This window comes from Pipistrellus kuhlii, unplaced genomic scaffold, assembly GCF_014108245.1.
Source record: "Pipistrellus kuhlii isolate mPipKuh1 unplaced genomic scaffold, mPipKuh1.p scaffold_m20_p_5, whole genome shotgun sequence".
Taxonomy (NCBI): Eukaryota; Metazoa; Chordata; class Mammalia; order Chiroptera; family Vespertilionidae; genus Pipistrellus; species Pipistrellus kuhlii.
Window position 1 is genome coordinate 72904016 of NW_023425551.1, and position 22703 is coordinate 72926718.

The 22703-nt window shown below is 60.3% G+C and overlaps 1 protein-coding gene across 5 annotated transcripts in view; it reads right to left on the reverse strand.

Annotated features, from left to right (window-relative positions):
* The window catches only part of TMEM63B (transmembrane protein 63B), a 23325-nt gene continuing 622 nt past the window's right edge, over positions 1–22703 (reverse strand). Inside the window, exons 1-24 of one of the 5 annotated variants that reach the window (XM_036414071.2) lie at positions 22556–22702; positions 16772–16954; positions 16399–16478; positions 16157–16195; positions 15184–15274; positions 13817–13854; positions 12765–12907; positions 12607–12658; positions 11838–11946; positions 11171–11241; positions 7779–7859; positions 7152–7275; positions 6161–6294; positions 5904–6041; positions 5591–5744; positions 4656–4762; positions 4339–4425; positions 4091–4156; positions 2775–2937; positions 2148–2253; positions 1055–1222; positions 749–864; positions 521–601; positions 1–268 (exon numbers count right to left, since the gene is read on the reverse strand). In XM_036414071.2, the coding sequence (XP_036269964.1) occupies positions 77–268; positions 521–601; positions 749–864; positions 1055–1222; positions 2148–2253; positions 2775–2937; positions 4091–4156; positions 4339–4425; positions 4656–4762; positions 5591–5744; positions 5904–6041; positions 6161–6294; positions 7152–7275; positions 7779–7859; positions 11171–11241; positions 11838–11946; positions 12607–12658; positions 12765–12907; positions 13817–13854; positions 15184–15274; positions 16157–16195; positions 16399–16478; positions 16772–16930 (2499 nt within the window). In that variant the 5' untranslated portion in view covers positions 16931–16954; positions 22556–22702 and the 3' untranslated portion in view covers positions 1–76. Of the gene's footprint in view, positions 269–520; positions 602–748; positions 865–1054; positions 1223–2147; positions 2254–2774; positions 2938–4090; positions 4157–4338; positions 4426–4655; positions 4763–5590; positions 5745–5903; positions 6042–6160; positions 6295–7151; positions 7276–7778; positions 7860–11170; positions 11242–11837; positions 11947–12606; positions 12659–12764; positions 12908–13816; positions 13855–15183; positions 15275–16156; positions 16196–16398; positions 16479–16771; positions 16955–22555; position 22703 lie in introns of those variants that run through there. The other 4 variants (XM_036414072.2, XM_036414074.2, XM_045573396.1 and 1 more) reach the window with 4 other exon arrangements.

Genomic DNA, 22703 nt, shown 5'->3' on the forward strand with positions numbered 1-22703 from the left:
TTTTTAGTGTCCATGAGGGGTGGGTGGGTGGGCGGGTGGGTGGGGCAGGGCGTGGCCTCCAGGGCCCCCCCTCCCCTTACTGGTGGATCTCATTCTCTATGAGGCTGTCCTCGCAAGACTGGAAGTCTGTGTCCGTGAGGCCATCGGGTGGCATCAGTAGCTCCTCATCCTGGGACGAGGTGGACGGGGGCTCGTCCCCCGAGCTCCCGGGACCCCCATCCCCATCCCCGTCCGCCTCTGAGTCCTGCAGCACCTGAGCGATGTATTTCTGAGGGGGGAAAGGGGTGAGGTGTGAGGGCGGACGGGGAGGGAGGGGTGACGGACCGGGAGTCGCAGGCCTGCAGGGGAGGTGAGCAGTACCCTGTGCCCAGGGGAGGCGGGCAGGCGGCCCCCCCCCCCCCCCCCCCCCGTGAGGCAGGTCTCTCCTGCCCCTCTCCCCTTTCTGGAGGATCATGGGACAGTCAGCTCTGGAGCCATCTCCGAGGCCCCCCCCACCTTGGCCATGGGGTGGAGCACTTACCGCAGATTTGGGGACAGCGGCCACAGTGGGGGGACGGCCGTTGCTTCTGGAGTCCGCGGTGTCTGTCTCTGTGTGCTCAATCTTGAGGGCCCGGGATGAGTATCAGCCACCATTGCGACCCCACACCCTGCCGGCACGCTTTGCCCCTGCCCTCAGCTCCCAACCACCTCCCCCTGCACACCCTGGAGCTTCTGCCCTCGGCCGCCCCCTCACCCCCTCGCCCCACACCTTGTAGTTGTGGGCACTGAGGTATTTGAAGTGTCCGAAGCAGACGTGGCAGAGACAGATGACAATGGTGATGACCAGGACCACGAATGTGAACATGGACGTGGGGGCTAGGAACCCTGTTATGGAGGGGGAACGGGACAAAGAATGGGCTGCTGCCTCTCCTCCCAGGGGCTCTCACTCCACTCTGCTACCTTCTGAATGCAGCCCCTCACTCCCACGTGCTGCGGCCTCTCCCTGGCCTCTGTCCGTGCCCCGCCCCCACCACGGGCCTTCCTGGGGCCTGGGCTCCGGAGGGCGGGCCCTCACCGGTGCGCATGGTGGAGAAGAAGAGCAGCCAGAAGAGGCAGAGGATGGGCGCAGCCACCACCTGGTTCACGGCCCCCGAGTGGATCTTCTTGTCCAGCTTGGCCGGCAGGTAGGCGTAGTAGAGGTTGTACCTGTCTACCAGGTGCTTCAGCAGCATGTACATGAGTCCTGGGGGAAGCCACATGGTCCCTGACCTCGGAACCAGCCTGCCAGGCCTCCGTGCGTCCGTCACAGGTCGTCCTGGTCCTTCTGAGGTCCCCGAAGGGCCGGCCTCCCTTCGCCTGCCTCGGCCTGGCACAGGCGCGCGCCCGCAGCCCCCAGCCCTCAGCAGGCCCAGGCTCAGCTTCCTCTGCTCCCCCGCTCGCTCTGCAGCCCCTCCCTGGCCCCTCCACTATGAGAAACCCGTTCGTTTGGGTCAGCACGCATCCTGCTAAGATCCACACTGTCTTTTCCTGCTGCTGTTCCTACAGACGCCTGTGCATCAGGAGGCACATTCTGTTTCCCGGAGACTGAGGGGCTGGGAGCTTGTGGATGAGGACAGGGAGGTTAGTTTGGGAGTTTGGAGCCTTCCATGACCAGGCAGGGTGGTTAACGGGTTAGGATGTTTTCAGGGGAAAGTGAGGGCAATAGTTGAAGAGAAACTTTGCTAAATTTCAGAAAGAAGAGGGACTCGCCTAAGTCATGCGATCCAGCCCCACCCTGCCCGCAGGACCTTCCTGAGTCTATGGGGCCGTGTAGACATGTGCCCACGGCTCCTGTGGAGATGTGTGCGGACACCTCCGTGGGTGTGTGACGTGTGTCCCGGTATACCCGGCTGAGTGGAAGCCTTGGTGCGGGCGAGGATGGTCATGTTGGGGTGACTGTGCCCAGGGGTCCAGCACACCGGATGGGTCCGGCCTGAGCGGAGCTGGCTTTTCCCCTCCTTCCCCGCAGGCCGGGTCCCAGACTGAGCCAGGGACCGGTGGGAGGCCGGAGGGGCCGGTCTCCCAGCCAGGGCCCTGTCCACTCGGGGCGGCCTGCCTTCCTAGCGTGGCGGGCGTGAGGTCCTGGGTCCCCCCGAGCAGGGCCCAGGTCCCGGCGCGGCGGTGCCTACCGAAGGGCACGATGATGGGGCAGGTGATACTGTAGGTCATGACCACCGTGAAGACGCACATCATCCAGGCGTAGGCTGCGCCAAACTGGAACTCGTAGGCCTGATGCTGGGGGGGAGATGGGCAGGAGGTGGCTCAGCGGGGAGGGGCAGCCTGGAGGGGCATGGGGCAGGTGGGTGGGGAGGGAGCAGGAGAGGCAGTGGGGAAAAGGAACCCGTCTCCAGGGAAGGGCAGGGCATAGGCAGATGAAGAGAGGAGCTGTGGCCGAGGAGGAGGAGGAGGAGGTCAGGGTGAAGAGTGACAGGGCACAGGCAGGGGCCTTCGAGGGAGCAGGGACTGGCAGGGGTGCACTTGGGAGCGGGGTGCTCCGAGTCCTCCTGTGGGGTTAGGATCACGGGCCCTAGGTGTGGGGGCCTGGATCTCCCCCAGCTCCCACCACAGAGCACTAGACCCGCAGAGCTGGCCAGGGCCCTCAGTGTTATCTATGTCGACCCATCACTGTACCTACGGGAAAGCAGATGGGAAGGGGGCAGCCCAGCACCCAGAAGCCCCACACCCTAGCACTGCCGCTGTTTCTGGCCGGGCCCACCAGGGGGCGCTGTGCAGGCCGCTGCGCCGGGCGGCCGTACCCGCTTCACGTTGCGCCTCTCGGCGGCCGAGCGCGCCAGGCAGAGCCGGATCATGTACATGAGCAGGCCCGGGATGCGCAGCAGGTCCATGGCGTTGCCGATAAAGGCTGAGGCAATGACGTAGTTCACGAAGAAGGCGCCGTTGTCGGGCAGGAACACGCACCTGCGGGCACCGGGCGCTCCAGCACTGTACCCTCGGGGGCCTGTGGCCTCCTGCCCACTGCCGGCTGACAGCACCACACCTCCCCCCAGCTGTCTTGTGAGCACGAGGTGACCCAGTCCCTCCCCCCAGAGTGTGAGTCCCACAGACAGACAGACGGACGCCAGGGTGTCAGCAGCCACCTCAGACACTTCCACGTGCGTGGACACCACGGAGAGTGTGCGCCCAGAGGCGCTCTGCGAACCTGTGCCCCATAAAGCCCCTCGGAGAGAGTGCTTGAGGCCCCTAAGGCCACCAGGATTCAGGGCATGACTCCCGAGATCTCCATAGACAAGCCCTGACACACACACACACGCACACACCCAAAGATCCCTGAGAGTGTGCCCCAGGACCACCCAGAAGGCTCCCCTCTGTAGGCCTTAACTTAACCCAAAGTTACCTGGCCCCGTCCCCCCCGCCCGCCCCGGATGAGTCCCAGTCTCCCCTAGAAGACAAGCTCAGAGATCCTCCCTAGAGATGTTCAGAGGGAAGAGCCCAGGATGCTCATGACGCCCCAAGTGTGAGCCCAAGATTCCCACAGATGGCCCAGAGCAAGACCCCGAGAGCTGCACCCACAGAACAGGCATTGCACACTCCCCTGACTCCCTCCCCGGGACCCCCAGAGCAGGGGCCCAGAGAGAACGCCACAGTCACACCTCCGAGCAGGAGCCTGAAACGGGAGAGGTCTTCCCAGAACGTGTGCCCCGTTAGTACCCCAAAGCGTGAGCCCGAGAGTCCCCCCCAGATACTCAAAGTGTGGGCTCCAGAGACCCTCAAGGATACGCTAGGGACCCCCAAGATCCCACCACGCATACCTCTCCAAACGTCCCAAGTCCCAGAGTTCACCCCAGAATATAAACCCAGAGCCCTCAACCTCCCCCCCACCTCCCGCCGTGGGGCCTTAAATACACATTGAGGGAGACCTTGGAGTGAGCCCCAACACAACCAGGGACAACTGCCAGGCATATGCCTGAGACACGTGAGTCTGGGACGCTCCTGGCAGCCTGGGATGTAAGCCCCTCCCCTCCCAGCCGCAGGGCTGGGGAGCTTTTACCCTCCCAGGCCTTCCCGCCCCGTCCTCCATCCAGTCTTCTTCCCTGGGGCCCCGGCCACTCACTCAAACCGAATCGCTGCCTCAGCCAAGAATTTCTTGTCAAAGAGCCAGCGGAAGAAGAGGTCCAGGCTGGAGAGGAGAGGCGTGGTGGGGGCTGGAGTAGGGATGGGGAGTCCCAGCCGGGAGCCTCTGAGGGTGCCCCTAGGCACGGGGTCCCTCGCTTGGGAGGGGAGGTGGGAGCCTGGACTGCTCCCTCTCCCCATCCTGCGACAGCCCCCCGCCCCAGCTCCCGTCCCTTCCTGCGGACCCACCTGCTCAGTCCCAGCGAGGGCAGGAGCAGCACCATGAAGATGAGGAAGGTGTAGCACTTGTGCATGGTGGTCCTGTTCTCCCCGGAGCTGAGGCAGGGGGCGGAGGGGCAGAGGTCAGCGGGCCGGTCCCCAGGCCGCTCCCCCAGCCAATGCAGTGTCCCAGGGGGGTCCCCTGGGGAGAGGGGGCTTCCCAAGGGGAGGTGCTGGCACCATGCCTCCCTGCCCGCGCTGGGACCCCGGGGGCAGGGGGCCTCAGTGGCAAAGGGCTGCCCGTGGCTGGGTGTGCCTCCAGGCGCCATGTGCACGGAGCTGCTCACCGTGTCCAGTGGGCTTCGAAGAAGGCAGAGTAGTAGACGATGGTGGGGAGCAGGGCGGAGAAGCACCACAGCAGCAGGGTGGGGAAGAACTGGGTGATGATGGGGTTCTGCAGGTACATGGGGGTGGGGGGGTGGGAGGATGCTTCAGGCGAGGGAAGCCTGGTGGGCCCAGCTTGCTTTGCTTCCCTGCCCGCTCCCCCCGAGTCCCGGGCCCCATATCAGAAGCCCAGACATCTGGAGGCCCAGGGTTGAGGGTCGGGGCCGGGGCCAGATGCACAAGCCCCAGGGTGAAATATATTAGTACGTGCTGAGGACATACTATGTGCCAAGCACTGGCCACGTACTTTGCACGGATTCCTCATAACGCTATTACTCCGTGTTAGCGATGAGCCAACTGAGGCAAACTCCCCCGCACGGTTCAGTAGCTTACCCAGCTCGTAAGCAGTGGGCTGGGGATTGGAACCCAGGTAGTCTGGGTCTTACTGACTGGGCTAGTATAACTCAGAGATTTTCAAACGACCCTCCTTTGAATGACGTGGCAGGAGGGGTGAGGGGAGACCAGGTGGAGTGTCCCCCTCTCTATCTATCACCTGAGGAGCCTTGACTCTCCACACTGGGTTTCATGTAAGATTCCTTCCGATAAAAGCTCCGAGTCGAGAAGCCAGGGACCTAGTCTGAACCTTCTACCTTGGAGTGAGGGATAGGACTGATCCAAGGTCATATGGTCAGTTAGGACGGGGCCCTGGCTCTCTTTCTCCCCTGGGAGGAGGTGGCACACAGTGGGACCTGCAGCCCAGGGTCACGTGGGAACTGCTTGGTGGGCTGGGACTGGGCAGGAGGCATCCTAGTCCCCCACGCTCCTTCCCAGGAGGGAGTCAGAGCCCGGTTTCTGGGTCCTGAGACACATAGTGGAGGGGTGGGGGGCGTGGCCTCACGTTGAGGTACTCCACGGGCTTGGTGACGTTGAACTTGTCCATGGTGGTGATGATGATGGCCGGGGTGGTGAGGAAGAAGAGGAGGATGAAGAGGATGACATTGATGACCAGACAGCGCAGCCACCAGATGAAGCCGCGGATGGAGAGGTGCTCCCTGGGGAGGAAGGGGAGGCAGTCACTTCGGGGACCGGATGCCTGTTCGGTCCCCAGGGACACCTAGGACCTCCCTCCCCTCCCATCCCCTCCCATCCCCTCCCTTCCCCTCTGCCCACGGCAGCCCACCCAGGCCCCACGGAGCCTGCCCCCTGCTCACCAATAAATGTTCTGGGGGTCAGGGGCGTAGGTCACGGTCCAGTTGGAGATGTGCAAGGACTCGCTGCAGGACGAGGAGCGCGGCTCCCCACGGCAGGTGCAGCCCTGGCACTTACACACGTTGAAATCCTTCAGGATGCTGTGGGGATGGACACCAGTTACCAGGGGCCCAGCCGATAGGGAGCCCAGGGACCTGGGGGTCCCTGCTGACTGCCGGGGGCCCGGGGCCGGGGGAGGGCAGGCTGGGAGGAGGCTCACATGGCGGTGATGGTCTCGTTGTGGAAGGTGACGAAGGCCATGCCGAGAGGCTTCTCGTTCACCTTCTCCCTCTCCCGCTGGTAGTCCTCCTTCAGCTTCTGCTCCAGCTTCGTGTAGTACTCGATGGCCTCCACCTGCAGGGAAGGGTGAGGCAGATCTGGGCAGAGAGCTGGGCTGGTGCCCACAGCACCAGCCAGCACTGACCTACAGCTTCCTACAGGCCAGGCGCTGCTTTGAGCCCTGTCTGCTTCTCACAATCCTATGAGGTAGGTACAATGAGCCCCATCTTACAGATGGGGACACTGAGGTGCAGAGCAGTCAAGAAACTTGCCTAGCCCTGATTGGTTTGGCTCAGTGGATAAAGCGTCGGCCTGCACGGACTGAAGGGTCCCAGGTTCGATTCCAGGTCAAGGGCATGTACCTTGGTTGCAGGCACATCCCCAGTAGGGGGCGTGCAGGGGGCAGCTGATTGATGCTTCTCTCTCACATCGATATTTCTAACTCTCTATCCCTCTCCCTTCCTCTCTGTAAAAAAATCAATAAAATATATTATTTAAAAGAAAGAAAAGAAACTTGCCTAAAAGCCGCTGCATACAGCACAACACTGTCCTCTTGGCTGACCTCCCTGATTCAGGGCCTGAAAATTTGGTCACTGCAGGGACAGGGGGCAACACAGCTGTGGGGATGGGGCTGCAAGGACTGTAGGAACAGGCGGAGGGCTGGGGAGAGGGACTGCGCCCTGCCGTGGCCTGGCTCCAGCCCGGCCTGGCCCCTCTGGGAGCCTGTTTGCCTTTGGGTGTTGTGTGCAGGGCCTGCTTATGTGTGTGTTCCCAGGGTTATGGGGCATATATCACTGGGAGCATCCGTCTCTGCTGTGACCCATCCCCCCAGGACCTGCCAACTCCTCCCGGTGCCGCCTGCAGCTCTGGGGCCCCCCTGCTGTCTGCGCCCAGGCCAGGCAGGCCCCGCCCCCGGCCAGCCCACCTCGTACCTGCTCACAGCCCCGCACCACACAGCAGCAGAGGTGGCCGCAGGGCTTGGGGTTGATCATGGTGGGGACGTTGTCTTTGCTCTGGAGGTTTGTGAAGTACAGCTTTCCCCGCTCAGCCTTCTTCCTGTGGTACCAAGTGCCCAGTCACAGCCTGCCTGGCTGGGGCGGAGGTGGGGGCTGGGGCTGGGGGTGGGGAATAGCGCTGGGGCAGGGCTGGGGCTGGGAGGACAGGGAGGGGGCCCAGCTCAGGGATCATCTAGTCCTCTCCCTAGAGACAGGACTATCTTGCTCTTGGGTTTGTTTAGGACGCATGTTTCAAACATGTCCCCATCCCTCGAAGGCCAGAGATTCTTCCTGTAGTCTGGCCTCAATTCCTTACTCGGTAGTTAAAGGAGGGTCTGTCTTCAGAGGGGGTGGGGACGATGAAGCCTTTTGCAACCAGCTCTAACCTCTAGGCCTTGCTCTCTCCAGAGCTGAACTGATAAGCGCTCCAGGGGCTGAATTAACATCAAAGGCCCCGGGAAACACCTGGCAGGGGAGCCAGGCTCCTCTATGGATCTGAAACACCCTCTGCACTGGGCAGCGGCCACAGCTGTCACCCCCCACCTCCGGTCCCTGGCCCATTACCTCTCTGCATCCAGAAACATGAGGCGAGCCACGTTGTAACACGGGCGGGCTTCCAGGACCGTGCAGTTGGGGTAGGCCTCCCTGAAATAGAGTCCACCGTCATCTTCAGCGGGGACCCTGCCCACACACCCCAACTTTCATGCATGACCCCATTACCTTCAGGACACCCGCCCCTCCGCCCCCAATTCAAGCAACCCCTTTCTTAGTCTACACAGATGAGAGGTCTCCGAGAATCACTCTTTGAGATTCCTCCTCAGGCTGATCTGCGTCGGGGGAGTGTGCACAGAGGAGTGGGGACCGTGTGGGCCGAGGCCCCGGGACGTGAGTGCTTGGTGCTCGGGCAGCCACGACTGTGGTCTGATTCTTGTCCGAGGCTGCGAACTTTACGTCGAGAGACTGTTTCTACTCATGGGTTGTTCCCTTTATCCTGTTCCCAGAATGTCTGGGTACAGTTCAACATTAAGCCTTGACCATGGACTGACCCTAACCAACTCACAGCCCAGGCTACAGAATGATCTCTCCCCCAAACCCAACCAGAGGTTGATCCTGAACCTTGACCCAAGATTGACCTGTAACCCTGGACAGAGACTGACCCTTTACTCTGACCCAAACTGATCCATAACCTAGATCCAAGAATGACCCTCTAACCCTGACCCTAGGCTGACCCCAACCTTTGAGACTGACCAGACTGTTCTTGACTCTCAGTACCTAGTACCTGGCAGGACTCAAGGGGTATCTGCTGACTGGTCTTAATCCCTAATCTAGACTGAGCCCCATTAAACATTTGCATGAAGGACCACTAAGTGTTACGGATGCAGGAGACAGGGTTCTGAAGCAACAAGATGGACCACACAAAACTCACGAGAGTTTGGAACATGACATCTGGGATGGGGTTCTTGAAAAGCACTTCCGGGACCTTTCCCCTGACAATGTTATTTTCAGACCATTTTAGGGCTCCTCTTTGGAAGGGCCTCACCCCTGTGGCAGGCGAGCCCTCATTCTCATAAGACTAATCTCTAATCCCTTGATCCCCACCACACAGGCTCCCTGCGTTTGCACACAGGATATTCCCTAACTCTGCCGGGCCAGTCCTCCAATCCAGACAGACCCCAGGCCTGGACCACAAGCCCTGCCCAACACTGTCAACTGGCCCAGGGGCTCCCTGAGGACAGGCAGCCTGTGTGTCACCACATACCCATGCCTGAGCCCACAGCTCGCACATAGGAGGTGCCCGATGGACGAGTGCTGAAGCCTGGATCAATGAAATATGCTGTAATATTCACCCCATGGATCCCCCAGACTCCCATTAGGACCACCTCTGCTTATGGGCTCACCGTCAATTTCAATCAAAGGCTATTTCCTAAACAGAACCACAGCCAGATTCTTGAAACAGACGACTTGGATCATGAGCTCCCCACAGATAGCACCATGACTGGTTCTTTGTCTTCCTGGTATGATGCACACAGTAGGTGCACAACAAATGTTTGTGGAATGGACGGATGCTTGACTGTGGAGTTCATTCCTGCATGCAGGTCTCCGCTCAAACATTCCCGTCAGAGTCCCCCAACTCATCCCATCTGAACACCCTTCCTGACACCTTTACTCTGTCCCTCTTCCAGCTTTGGTTTTCTTCTTCCTTTTTATTTTTCATTTGTTTTTAAAAAAATATTTTTAATTGATTTTTTTACAGAAAGAAAGGGAGAGGGATAGAGAGTTAGAAACATCTATCGGCTGCCTCCTGCGCACTCCCTATTGGGGATCTGCCCACAACCAAGGCACATGCCCTTGACCAGAATTGAACCTGGGACCTTTCAGTCCGCAGGCCGACGCTCTATCCACTGAGCCAAATTGGCTTTGGCTTCTTCCTTTTTAAATATATTTTTATTAATTTCAGAAAGGAAGGGAGAGGGCAAGAGAGAGAGAGAAGAAACATCAGTGAGAGAGAATCCTCAATCCGCTGCCTCCTGCACTGAGGACTGAGCTCACAACCCGGGCATGTGGCCTGACTGGGAAATGAACCGTGACCTCCTGATTCCTAGGTTGATGCTCAACCACGGAGCCACGCCAGCCGAACTGGTTTTCTTCTTAGCACCTACTTGACACAGTGTCCATAACTAGTTTACTCGCTCCTGGTCCTCCTCGGCCCCCTGGAATGTAAGCAGGTGGAGGTGGGGACTTCTTCTTCTTTGCTTATTGGTATTTCCCCAGTTCCTACTGCAGTGAAGCCACAGGGCAGCTCCACAGACACTTGTTGCTAAAGGACTCAGTCAGCACAAGCCGACAGTTGATTCCTATTAAAATGTCACCTAATTCGAGCACACACTGTCCTTCATACTGACCCAGATTGCCTCTAATGCTGATCACGGCTTAAGTGCCAGGTGGGACCCCAAATCATTCTCTCATACTGACCAAGTTTGATTTAATTTTGACTGCCATGAGGGCAGGCCTGTTTCTCATTTACTTATACCTGGGGTACAGAAGGTGACTAATAAATGCCTATTGAGGGAATAAGTGTTTATCTACCTATGTAATCACAACACAGTCATCTTCTCATCACTCAGAGGCATGGAACCTGACCCTGACCAGACTCACTCGCATTGCTGTCCTGACCCGGAACAGCGCCCGACCCCTGATCCCGGCCAACCGACAGGGAATCCAGACCTCACCAAATCCCGATCCTGACCACAGACAGCCCTGACTCAGACCATCACTGCCCCTGACCAACTCCTAATTCTGACCACAGACTGACCTCAGGCCACTCTTTGATCAGGCCCTGGACTGGCTCCTAAAGCTGGCCTCCCTGCTGCGAACCCCCGAGAGTTCGATGGTCCTTTATTCACACTCACAGTTCCGAGGCCCAGCACTTGAGGAAGCGTGCTGAGCAGATAGACGAATGAGGCTAGGATCCCTGATCCTGCACACAGACCGCCTGGCACCTGGGGCCCCTCCCTGCCGGACAGACTTCCAGAGCTGGAAAGAGCCTCAGGGAACACACGGCCCGGCGCTCCTGGGCTCCATGACGAAGCTCTCCCCGCCAGGCTACACACAAACTCCAGACCACCACACGTAATTATGAAAAGGCGACACCTATGGACCCTCGGGCCACAGCCCACCACCCAGCTCATGTCGGAAAACGGCGGTGGATGGAGGGGTCGGGGTGGTTGTGTGGCACAGACTGGACTCCCTTCCCAAGTATTTCTCCTGTGTTCTATCACCCAGGCCAGGTGTTCGGCCTCCCTAGAGCCAGAGAATTCTCCAGTCTAACCTCCACCCTCCCGTGGCCCAGACCTCGGAGGGAGAGCAGTGGGAGGCACGTGAGGAGGGTCTTGGGAGTTGAAAGGCAAAGAAGGGTCTGCAGGGCCTGGGGCTGGGGTAGGAGTGTGGCTACTCACTCAAAATGCTTCTTGATCTTTTCTGACTCTGCATATTTGGAGATCCCGTTGATGAAGAGAGTCCGCTTCACCTGGCGGGAGAGGCAGGTGAGAGGGACCGAAGATGCAGGGAGGGGTGGGGATTGGAGAGCAGAGAGGAGCGGAGAGAGGTGGGAGGGGCCCTGGTGAATTTCTAGTAGAAACCAGGCAGTGAGCCTAACGAGAGAGCCTCTGGCCCCTGCTCCACGGGGGCTTGCGGGCGAGGAGACAGAGTGCCGGTCTCGGACCCTCAGGCCGTGAAGCCCCAGAGCAATGGCTGGCATGGGGTGTGGGCGTTTGCTACCAGTTCAGGGAATCAGCAGAGAAGGGCGGGGGTCTGACAACCACAGCATTTTCCTGAGCGCCAGGCACAGCCGGCGTGCTTTCCACGCATCCCTCTCCTCGCCTCGCCTCCCCACCGCCCCCGGGAGCGGCACCGCTGTTACTTCCTTCGTCAGAAGAGGAAACCAAGCAATTAGCGTACAGGGTGGGGGCTCCTGAGCTGCTGGGCCAGGAGTCCAACGGAGCCGGCCTGACTCTGGGGCTGATGCACTTCAAGCTGATGCCAGAGAGGCCCGGGAGGGCGGGGGTTGGGGGTGAGAGGGAGAGGAAGAGGCGGCACGGGTGGTCCCGGCTCTGCCCCACTCACCAGGTCATCCTCCTTGTAGCGCATCTTGGACGTGTGTCTGCGCATGCTGTAGACAGTGAGCAGCAGGTACAGGAAGGCGAAGGAGGTGTGCAGCCAGAGCAGGTGGTTCCTGGCAGAGCAGAGGGCACAGAGGCCACGCGGCTAGACACCCACTCAGAGAGCCCGGGCCTCTCGGTGGTAATCAAACCCCGGGCAGGGCTCCTCTACTGGCACACAGAGCGGGCCCCACCCTCCACATCCTCTAGACCACACGTGTCAAACACAAGGCCCGCGGGCCAAATCCGTCCCGCCAGGCCTTGCAATGTGGCCCGCACCGCGCTGTCGTCACTGCACTCCGCTGCGTTTCCATCACAGTGACAGTTTATGACTGTTCAGTAAACCATTCGGCCCGCGATTTAGGCTGGATTTTAGATTTTGGCCCCTTCTCTGATTGAGTTTGACACCCCTACTCTAGACTCTGAGACTGTCCCATTCCGACGGAAATAATCCCAGAGGCCACCTCTCCGTGCCCTACCCCCTGGCTTCACTGCCCCCCCCCCCCCCCCAGGTGGCCTCGCCGACCCGGCCTGAGGTTGCATCCTCCTCTCTGTATCTGGTCCTTCCTGGCGACCCCACAGCAGGTGCTCCCTCTTCCGCTTCCAACCACAGCCTCCCGGCCCCACAGACTCAGTCACTGCCCCCCCCCCCCGACCCTCCCGCTCCTTCCCTCCTTGTTAGGGCTCATCTCTGACATGGACCCTGGCCTCACAGACCTGCTTCTCAAACGTACCCTGATTTCAGGTTGGCGATGGTGGTCCTCCCGAAGCTGTAGGCATTGTTCTCTGGGGGGTGGGGAAGGGGAGAGGATGGTGGGGGGTCAGGGCCTGTGGCCTCTGGGTCCTCCTCTCCACGCCCCCCCCGCCCCCCCACATCCGGGCCCTCACGGACCCAGCAGGTCCCCTGAGAAGTTGACGGGCAGCACGATGCCCACGGAGAGGACCCCCACGACGACCAGCAGCCCGATGATGTGCCTCTGGAAGGACAGGTAGTGCACGGCGTCGCCCCCGCACTTGTCCCGGATCTCATCGTCCCTGAGGGCGGGGGACAGGGCGTCAGGTGAGGACAGGCCACCAGGGCGCCCACGTGCCTGCCCTTACCCACCCCACCCCCACCCCCACCCTCACCCTTGCCAATCTGGCAGCAGTGTGGGGCTGAAATGGGGTCTGAGACTCCTATTTTCTGGGAAGAGAGGGAGGAGGAGCGGGAAGGGAAAGGGGAAAAGAAGGATGAAGGGAGAAGGGGGAGAACAGAGAGAAGGAGAGGAATAACTGAGGGAACAGGAAGGAAGTTAGGAAGGAAGAAGGAGGAAAGAGGAGTGAAAGGAGAAGAAAGACTGCAGAGAGAAATGAAGGCTGGAGAGGAAGGGAAAGCAAAAGAGGAAGAAGGGAAAGGGGGCGTTGAGGCCAAAGGAGGAGGACAGTGACAGAAGAAGCAGATGCAGGAGGCTGGAGGGGGTTTGGGACGCAGGCCCCTTACGGGTGCCGGTGCACGCGGTACATGGCCCGCTTGGGGAGGGGCCGGGGGCTGCGGGCGGTGGCGGTGCTGACCTATGCGGCTTCCTGCCTCTCTCAGCGCTCACTGCCTGCCTGCCGCACTCGCCAGCTCCTGCCTTCTGCTCGACACTGGCTCCTGCCTGCTGCTGCCTGGCTGGCTGCTCCCAGCCTGCATGCTGCTCCCACCCACAGGGGCAGGGAGGGCTGTGGGCGGCGTGGGCCTCCCGGGCAGGGGGCACAGGAGGCCACGGGCAGTCAGTGAGGCTAGCTCAGGGCGCAGCAGGAGCCCAGGCTCCGGGGCCAGGCTCCTAGAGGAGGGAGGAGGGTGCTAAGCTGGCTAGGAGCGCTAAGGCCCTCAATGCTGCTGGCCTCTGGATTGGGTGGGGAGATGACAAGTGCTGAAGTCTTTCTGTTTCTTTCTTTAGAGCCTGAAGACTGTTCACTTACTTTATCCTGAAGATGGCTGTCAGCCAGGAACAGAAACCCTGGGGGGACAGAGGGCCATCAGCGGCAGCCCTGGCCCCCTCCGCCCTAAACCTCCCCCTCAGGTCCCGCTCACCCTGGCGCAGCTTCCACAAACTCTCCCCCACAAAACTGGCTCACCCCAGGGAGGGAGAGAGGGAAGGGCCAGCCTTCAAGGAAGAATGGGACCAAGGGCAAAGAAAGGGACTGTGCCTAGGCCAAACACCCAACAGGGCGGCAGACTGGAGCAGGCCTGCAGCGGTGTGGCCAGGGCAGAGATGGGTGGTCTAGGAAGAGCAGTGAGACCTCTAGACCTGTAGCTAATAAGGAGTGTTTGCAGCCTGGCTGGCACCAGCAGAGGGCTGGCCTCACGGCCTGGGACCCGGCCTCTTGTCTTCCAGCACACACATCTCACAGGCCACTGAGCACCATCTCCCGCCCACATGTCCCAGACCCGCCTTCCCACAGAGCCCGCACTCAGAGCCGGGGGAACGCGGGGGAGGGCTGGGCAGGGAGAGCCCTTCCCCACCTTCCGGCCAGGGGAAGGTCCAGGCTGCACACAGGCTGGAGCAGAGAGCTAACCTCTGGCCCGGGAGGGCTGTGCTACCTGCTGCCAATGTCACTGCGTCTGGGACCATCGGGGCAGCCTCGTTCTGGCTGGCGGGTGACACCTTCGCTTAGCCACTTACCAGTAGGCGTCCCATTCAGGAAGCTGGCAGGCTTCTTCCGCTACAGCTGCCTCAGCAGCTGCTGCCCAGGGGCCCAGCCTAAGCGGGACTGGCCAGGGCCACCCCGGGACCTGAAGACTCGGACTGACCAGGACACTCGCCCTGGCACAACGCTGGGGCCAGGGAGGTGGGTCTGATGTGAGAGGGGGTCTGGGGACTGCTGGGAATCACCAAGGACGAGTCTTAGCTTCAGGGGGGGCCCCTGCCATGCAGCTCCAATCCGCAAGCTCGTCAACGGGCCTCACCCACCCACCCCGCCAGCCAGGGGCTGCCTGCCCACCCGCCTGCAACCTCTGAGCAACACAGTAAGCGTCACGGAAAGCTCATTATTCCTTCTGAGACCATGACTCAGGAAAAAGGGGTCCTTAGAATTAAGCAAGAGGCTGGCACAGGACTCTACAGCGGAACAAGTCCGAGATCACGAATTAGGCTGGTGCCAGCTTGGAGGCTGGCAGGGAGGACAGCACCAGGAGCTCTTGGCTGGGCGGTTATCCTGTGGCTCTCACAGGCCTCACACCACAGGTCTGCCTGCTCCCGGGAGCTAAAGGCTGCTGCCTTCCCCCACCCCTCCCCCCCTGCACTGGAGGGCCAGGAGTGGCTACCAAGTCCAGGGAGGGCACTCACATTGTCTCTTTGGTCAAAGTCAACGGAGCTGGAGACAGACGTGAGACGCTCATACCGGTCATGACTGTCCCCGTGCATAGCTGAGGCCACACTGGGGGTGAGGAGGCGAGAAAGGAGAGAGCCTGGTGAGTCCGGGTCCCGCCCGGGCGGGCAGGGGTGACGCGGGCGGGCTCCCCCTCCAGAGCTCCAGGCGTGAGACAAGGCACAGAAAGCGCAGTGGCCCAGCAGGAAAGAAGAAATGAGGCCCCTCTCCCCGCCTCCCCCCTTCAGCGGGGTCTGGGGAAAGACACAGGCTGCAGGGGGAAGGGAGGAGGGTGTCTTCATCGTCGCCCCCTGGAGGCTGAAGGTAGCGTGGGAACTGGCCCTGCCATTCCGGAGCGGACAGGGCGCAGGGCCACGGGGAGGTGAAGGACAGGATGGACAAGGGGGGCCGAGGGGATGCCTCCCAGGTGGGCCCGGATCCACCCTCTTCCCTGACCCCAGCAGCTGCCGAAGTTCCACCACCAGTCCTACAGACAGAGACCGAGACGTGACACAGGGGGCCAGACCGGGGGCTCCTCGGGCAGCTCCCCTCTCAGGCCTCCTGAAGCAGTGGGCAGAGAACCCTGGAATAAGAAGAGCCAGCTGTTAGGGAAGCCACAGGTGACACCCCATCTTGACTCTGCCACCAACCGGGTGCGGTTTCTGTGAACTTCCGGGAGGACGGCCCCTCCACTCCAGCCACGGAGGCTGGGCGCACAGGGAGGGCTTCTCCCAGGCAGAGAGCCGGGGAGAGAGCTGGGGGGTAAGGCAGCGACAAGCTGGGGAGCCCCCTGCTCTGCAAAGCACACCGCCTGCGTTAATCCGAGAAGGAGCCTGCAGAAGAGAAAACTGCAGAGAGAAAAAACCAGCGACTCGGCAGGAGAGAAGAGGAGCACGAGAGAAGGAAAGAGAAAGCTGGTTTAGTGGATGAGGGGGCTGGCGCCCCACATACTATTCCTGTTCCACTCGGTCCCTCTCCTGCCGCCGAAGCCTGGGGGCAGAGAACAGACAACGTTAGGGGAGGGGAAGGGGGGAGGGGGGAGGGTCCCTGGAAATGGCAAGGGACAAAGGCCCAATGAGGGGCCCTCATGCCCCCCCAAACCAGGGGGGTGGCAGAGGGCTGGCCCTTTTCTAGAGGCGTATGGCACACGCTGTGTGTGCGTGTGCAGAGGTGGGGAAGCCCCAAAGCTTTACCTGTCTGCATCTGTCACCAAGGCCAGCCGCCCATAGTCCCAGGCTACCTTCCGGAGGATGGAGAACAAGAACAGCAATGCCTGAGGGAAGAGGCGGGGGAGAGGGAGGGGTTGGCAGGGGGAGAGGCCACTCGCCCACTGGACTGGCCAGAAGAGCAGGGGCAAGGGGGGAAGCATCTTGTCTTAGAAGGGGGTGGCCCTGGCCTGGGAACGGGCAGAGGCTAGGCTTGTGCTGTGGGATGGGGATGCCTCCTGCAGTTAAGCCTGGGGAGTCAGGGCCAGGTGGGAGAGTGGTTAGAGCTCCAGGTATTTGTGCCAGCTATGTGCAGAGTATGGGTGGGTGCCAAGGACGTGGGTGGCACGCGAGCACTCACAAGGAAGCACATGAAGTCGAGGGCCAGCACGGTGGGGACGCCCCCGAAGGGCAGGCCCTGCAGGACGGTGCTGCGGATGCGTGCGCTGTAGCAGTAGTCCTTGGGGTTGCTGTTGTTGAGGGCCGTGGTGCCCAGTGTGGCCAGCAGGAAGGGCAGCATGACTGCTACTGCCGCATGGTCCTCCTGGGCAGAGGGCAGAGCGGTCAGCGGGGCCTGGCCCCTCTCCCTCTCAGAGCTCTGGCAAGGTGGGTGTGGGGAGGGGGAAGCCAGGGTAGGTCACAGGGCTTGCTGGGTGGGTGGAAGTGCTGGCCTCCAGAGATAAGCGCCTGGGGAGGGGAGGGTTGAGTCATTATAAATTTACCTTCACTGGCTCTCAGGCTGTGACCCCACCCGGGTCTGGGGAACTTGGCCCAGATGGGGACTGGGGAGACTGGTTTTTCTAAGCTAGAAGTCGTCTGTGGGCCTCTAACACCTACCGCCCACCACCTCCACACACACACTTGCAAATGCTCTCCACACACACAGTCTCTGTCTCCTTCTCTCCCTGTCTCAGCCAGGGGGCGGAGCTGAGCCTGAGAGAAGATGGGGAGGGGTCCTATGCCTGCGGATCCAAGGCTAAAAGGTGGGGTCTCTCCACCATCGGAGGGTGAGGAACCAGCTACCCCACCCCGATCTTCTCTCTCTCCCATTAGAAAAAGGACATGTTTTCATTTGCTTAGAATTTTCAAGTCATCACCTTCCCAACATAACTGACTTCAAAATAAGATATTCACCTTCAGAGCTGCCCCCGCTGTCCCCAGGGTAGGGGGTCTGAGAAGAGGGTCAGAGCGGGAAGTCGATTAAAAAGCAGGACTTCTGGACTAACCCAGTCACTGTTGCTTACTCTCATTCCTTTTCCCCTGCCCAGGCAGCAGCTGCACGCTTCTCCACTAGACTTCCTCACCTCTCTCCAATTATTTCTGCACTGGAATCACCTGAATGGTGTGGAGACTACAACTCCCAGCCTGCCCTGCTCCAGGGGCAGGAGCAGGGCAGGCTGGGAATGCGTGCCTCCAGCGAGCTTTTCCATTGGCAAAGGAAGGGAGAGTGGGCGGGGGCCTCTGAGCCTGTCCAAACCCCTGGCTGCCAGTACTGCCGTCCAGTCCGGTTTCCCGCTACTGCAGGGCTGTCCAGCCCTGGACGGTCCGATGGTCCAGGTGGAGGGTGGGGAGAAGAGAAGGGACGGGCAGCCCAGATGCCAGGGTTCTGGAAGTGCCTGGGGACGGGCCATGCAGTGCTCTGGGGAGGCTTCCAAGGAGAAGTGTGGCTGTGGCATCACTGCCCCACCCCCGTTTACTGGATGGCCCCTGGGGCCCCCTTCTGCTGACAACACTGAAGCTCTGCTTGGTGGGGGTGGGGAGGGGTGGTGTCTCCAGGGAAGAAAGGAAAGCAGACAAAGAGAACAACAAACTCAGCATTGGTGACTGCAACACTGGGGTCAAGTGTCCCCACAGCCCCATGGGGTGACTCAGAGTTTTTCCTGCCCACCAATTCCTGCCCCCCCCTCCCCCCCAACACTTAGACCACAGGGCAAGAGGCATGAACCCTTAGGTGGAGGGAGAAGCTGGGTTGTTTATGTGCTCCATTTGGTCCCCGGGAGTCTCTGAAAGCCTGTTAGGAAGGCTAAGGGAGTAACTGCCCCGTGTGACATGCCTCCCTCTTCCTTTCCAGCCTAAGTTGCCTTAAGAACCGCCCCTCCCATCCCGTCCCCCAAACTAATTTAATAACTGTAGCAAGTGTCATTTAGAGTACCCCCTGTTTCAAGAATACATACATGATTTCATTTAATCCTTGACAATCCCGAGTTAGATGACACTGGCATTTAAGATGAAGACATGGGGGCTCAAAAAGGTTACGTGACTCCTGAAGTCATGCTACTAACAAGAGGATGGGCCTGGGATTCGAACCTCGTCCTTCTTTCTAAAGCTAGGACACTTTTCAGGGCACCACGATGCTTTCCGATGTGCCTAGCACAGGACTCTGCGGACCAAGGAAACTCTGTATATGCTCAATGACTGTCCCCTGGCGAGAGAACGAGGGAGCACAGTGGGTGTGCATTTGGCTTGTAAATGCTGATGTATTTATGTGTGGGGTGGGGTGGGGGGCAGCTAGGTGACTGCATGGCAGCACACAGGGATGGAGTGCTGGTCTGTACGTGGGGGTATGTATGTGGGTTTGTCTGGGAGCCTCGGTGTGTAAGCACAAGGTGCCCAGAACTCTGGGGGGCCAGGGGAGGTTAAAGGTAGGGATAGGGTAGGGATAGGGGTCTGTGGTAGTTGAGGAGCATGTACATTAGTCCCCCTTTGACCCCCAACTCTAATGCACTCCAGAAATTAAGATAGCCCATTCCCACTCCTTGTCTGCTTCTCTCCCCAACTCCAAGGTGCCACCAGGTCAGAAGGTAATGGGTATAAACCCCTGGAGCGCGCGCACACACACACACACACACACACACACCCATCTTCTCCACCTGGAAAGATGTGGAATATTCTGGGAGCTTCTATATTAAGGGAACCAGGTAGGGTGCATGAGGAGAGTCCAGGTAGATGCTTAGTAACTGAAATCACCATGTCCATCTGGGGACTTCCTTTTTACAGTCACAAACACTCTGCCCCCCCCCTGCCCCCAATTGCACTGATCTTCCCACCTAATCCACGAGGAAAGCAGGGCAGATCACTCTCCCCATTTTCAGGGACCCAGGGAGGAGAAGCTCCTCAAAGGAGGTCACAGGGCAGGTCGGTGGAGCCAGGGCTGGTGGCTCTACTGGCTGACAGGGTTACTCCATGTCTTAACTGTGGGGGTGGGTCTGCAGGGCTGTTTCACCCAGGGCAGCTGTTCCTTCCCTGAGAGCAGCAGAGAGGGAAGAGAATGAGGCAGAATTTTTTTTTTTCTGGGGGGAGGGGGGTGGGGAGGGGTAGGTAGTAAGGGAGTGAGGGCAGTGCCTCCACTCCACGAGGTTGCCAGAGCCAGCTGTATCCCGGAATTTCTCTAGTCTGATGCAGGCTTTTAGCTGGAAGTGTGCAGAGAGTGATGGAAGATTTTATTTATGGCTAACGGAAGGCTGTTATTTCACCATTAAGAAGAGTGTGCGTGGCAGGGGTGGGTGAGTTAGAAGTTACAAGTGTTTTCTTACAGAGTTACTTGGGAAGATTTAATTTAGGGCTTGGGATCTTGGGAAGGTAGTGTGATCTACTGGGAGGAGATGGAAACGGAGGCTACTCTGCACTATGTAACCTGGGCCTGAATCCTCTCATCTGTCACAGAGTTAGCATCCTCTCTCTGTTCCTACCCACTTCAGAGGGATGGGCAAAAATGTATTCACAAATGAGTAGGAAAAGAATGCAATTATCAAATACTTCTTTAACTCTTACTCTGTGCCAGGCATGTCCTAAGCACTTTACAAATGTTAACTCATTTACTCCACAGCACAACTCTAGGACAGTGAGGTCCCGAGAGGGTACACATGCCCAGTGTCACACAGCCAGTCTGTGGTGGGTCCAGATATGGACCGAGGCAGCCCAGGTGAAGTCTATGCTCTTCACCACTATGCTCTGTTGCCTGGGCCCACAGGGAGCCACTGCCACCAGGGAGCTGGGGGCTGGCAGCTGTCAGTCTGGAAGATGCCCCACCCTATTTTCTACCTGCTCACCTTCCCTCTTGCTTGTAAACCGCCCCCCCCACCCCCCCCCCACGCACACACACACTCTCAGGCCTAGGGTTTGTGATTTTAGGTTCTGAGGCAGGGGTAAGGAACAAGGCACAGGCTCTCCGATGAGACAGATCTGGCCTGACCTGGCAAATTACCATCCTGGGCCTCAGTTCCTTCCTGTGTAAAATGGGATAATAGTTCAGCCGTGTGGCTGTTTTGAGGATTAAACGAGATGACTTATGCAAAGCTCTTAAGACAGTTCAAGGTACATAATTGGTTCTAAAACATTACCTACTGTTATTAATAAATTGTGGGGGGAAACTGTTCAAAATAAAAAGGAAACTTATGATATGACAGAGCCCCTCCGTCAGGATGGGCTTCCTGTTTCCACCGAAGGGCTTATCCCACACTGGGGACTCTGCCACGGAGAGGCAGGGAATGTTCCCATTGTACCCACCCCACGGGCAGCCGGCTGGGAGGTGGGGGTACAGGAGGGTGATGCTGTGCTAGACTGGGTCAGAAGTTCAGAGAAGAGAACCCGTTATTGATCAACTCCCAGGCAGGGTGCCAGACCCTACCTGGGCTGTCTACTTTGATCCCCAGGATAAATCTTGAAAGGAAGTGGCAGCGAACACACTTTTTAATTGAAACTGAAGTTCAGACAGGTTAGGTAACTTGTCAAGGTCACACAGCGGAGCTGGAATTTGAACTCAAGTCTCCAAGACTGTTATAATTGGAGGGAACGTGCAGGATGTCTAAAAGGGATTCTTAGCTACCCCCCACACCTGCCTTTTGCCTTGCAACATCCCCACCCACCCACCCATGGGCCAAGACTGAGTCGGGTGAGCCAGCAGCAGGCCTCAGCATGTGCCACCTGGGGCATGCCAGGGCTTGGGCCCTTGGGTGCCCTGGAGGATGGCCATACTGCCAGCACACCCCCACTGGAAGCCTGGCAGACACTCCCGCTCCCCTACTCGCCAGTGCCTGGGAGGCAGGCAGGGCCAGGAGCCCTCCTCCGAGGGTTAGGCTCAGCCTCCTTCTTCCTAGGCTGCTGCAGACCCACAGTGAGACCAGAGAGTGGTACTGAGCCGAGAACCCCAGACCCCTTCCCCTCTCCCTTGGGGAAGTGCAGTGCCCAGCGGCCAGTCCTCTGCACAGGGGACCCAGGCAGGTGGCAGCACAGAGCCCCAAGGGCAGCCGGCCCCTCTGACCTCTCCTCTCTACTTCCCCAGCGTCCTCCTCTGCTGGGACGCAAGGCGCCAAAGCTCTGAGGCCGACCTCCCTAGGTGGTCAGGAAGGCCGGGAGGGACAAAGCGCGCCTCCTCCCAGCTGGGCCTTTGCCCCACTCCCGGTTCCGCCGCCGTTGCCTCCTCTCTCCACCGCACCCTCCGACGCAGGCCCGGGCGGCTCATGAATGAACTGCACTGTGTGGGGCGCAGGGAGAGGACGCACGCTCCCGGGGCTGAGCCGCCTCCCCAGCCCGCGACCAGTCAGTGCCCAGGCCGGCTGGGGGCAGCGGCCGGCCTCGTGCCAGCGCCCGCGACACCTGCCCTTCCCCGGGCTCGAACCCCTGCCCCGGGCTCGGCCTCGGGGAGTGGGGTCCTTGGCCCCGGGAGCACGAGAATATAGAAAAGAAGCCGAGGCCATCGGACTTGGAGACCCTGGCACACAACACTCGGGGGCGGGGGCGGCGGCGGGCTCCCCGCAGCGGCGGCGGGCTGCCTGGGCGCAGCTGGAAGCCCGGAGGGCCGCGGAGGGCAGGCGCACCTGGCCCGGGCGGCCGGGAGAAGAGCGGCTCTGGGGCGGCGGGGGTCCCAGCCCTCAGGGTCCCCGGCGGGGTGGGCGCAGAAGGCAGTGCACATCTGGAACCCGGGCGGGGGTCGCCGGGCTCGCATCTGGCTCAAGATGGTGCGGGGTTCGGGGCGGCGCGCGGCATCGGCAGGTCCCGCGGGCCCGGGCACCTCTGGGTCCAGCGGGAGGTGGAAGGGAGGGGACGCGCAGCCGAGTCTGGGGTTTTTCCTCGGGTGGCGGCGGGATCGTCCGAGAGGGGACGGGAAAGAAAGAGGGGGGGGGCTGGGGAAGGGTCGCGTACTCACCCCCAGGCGCAGACTCGGCTCCGGCTCGGAGCCCCTGGTCGGGGCGGGGCGGGGCTGGGGGAGGGGAGGGGGAGTCGCTGGGCGGCTCGAGCTCCCGGCTCCTGCGGCGGCCGCGGCGGTGTCCCGGGAGGGAGGGGGGGGGCGGAGG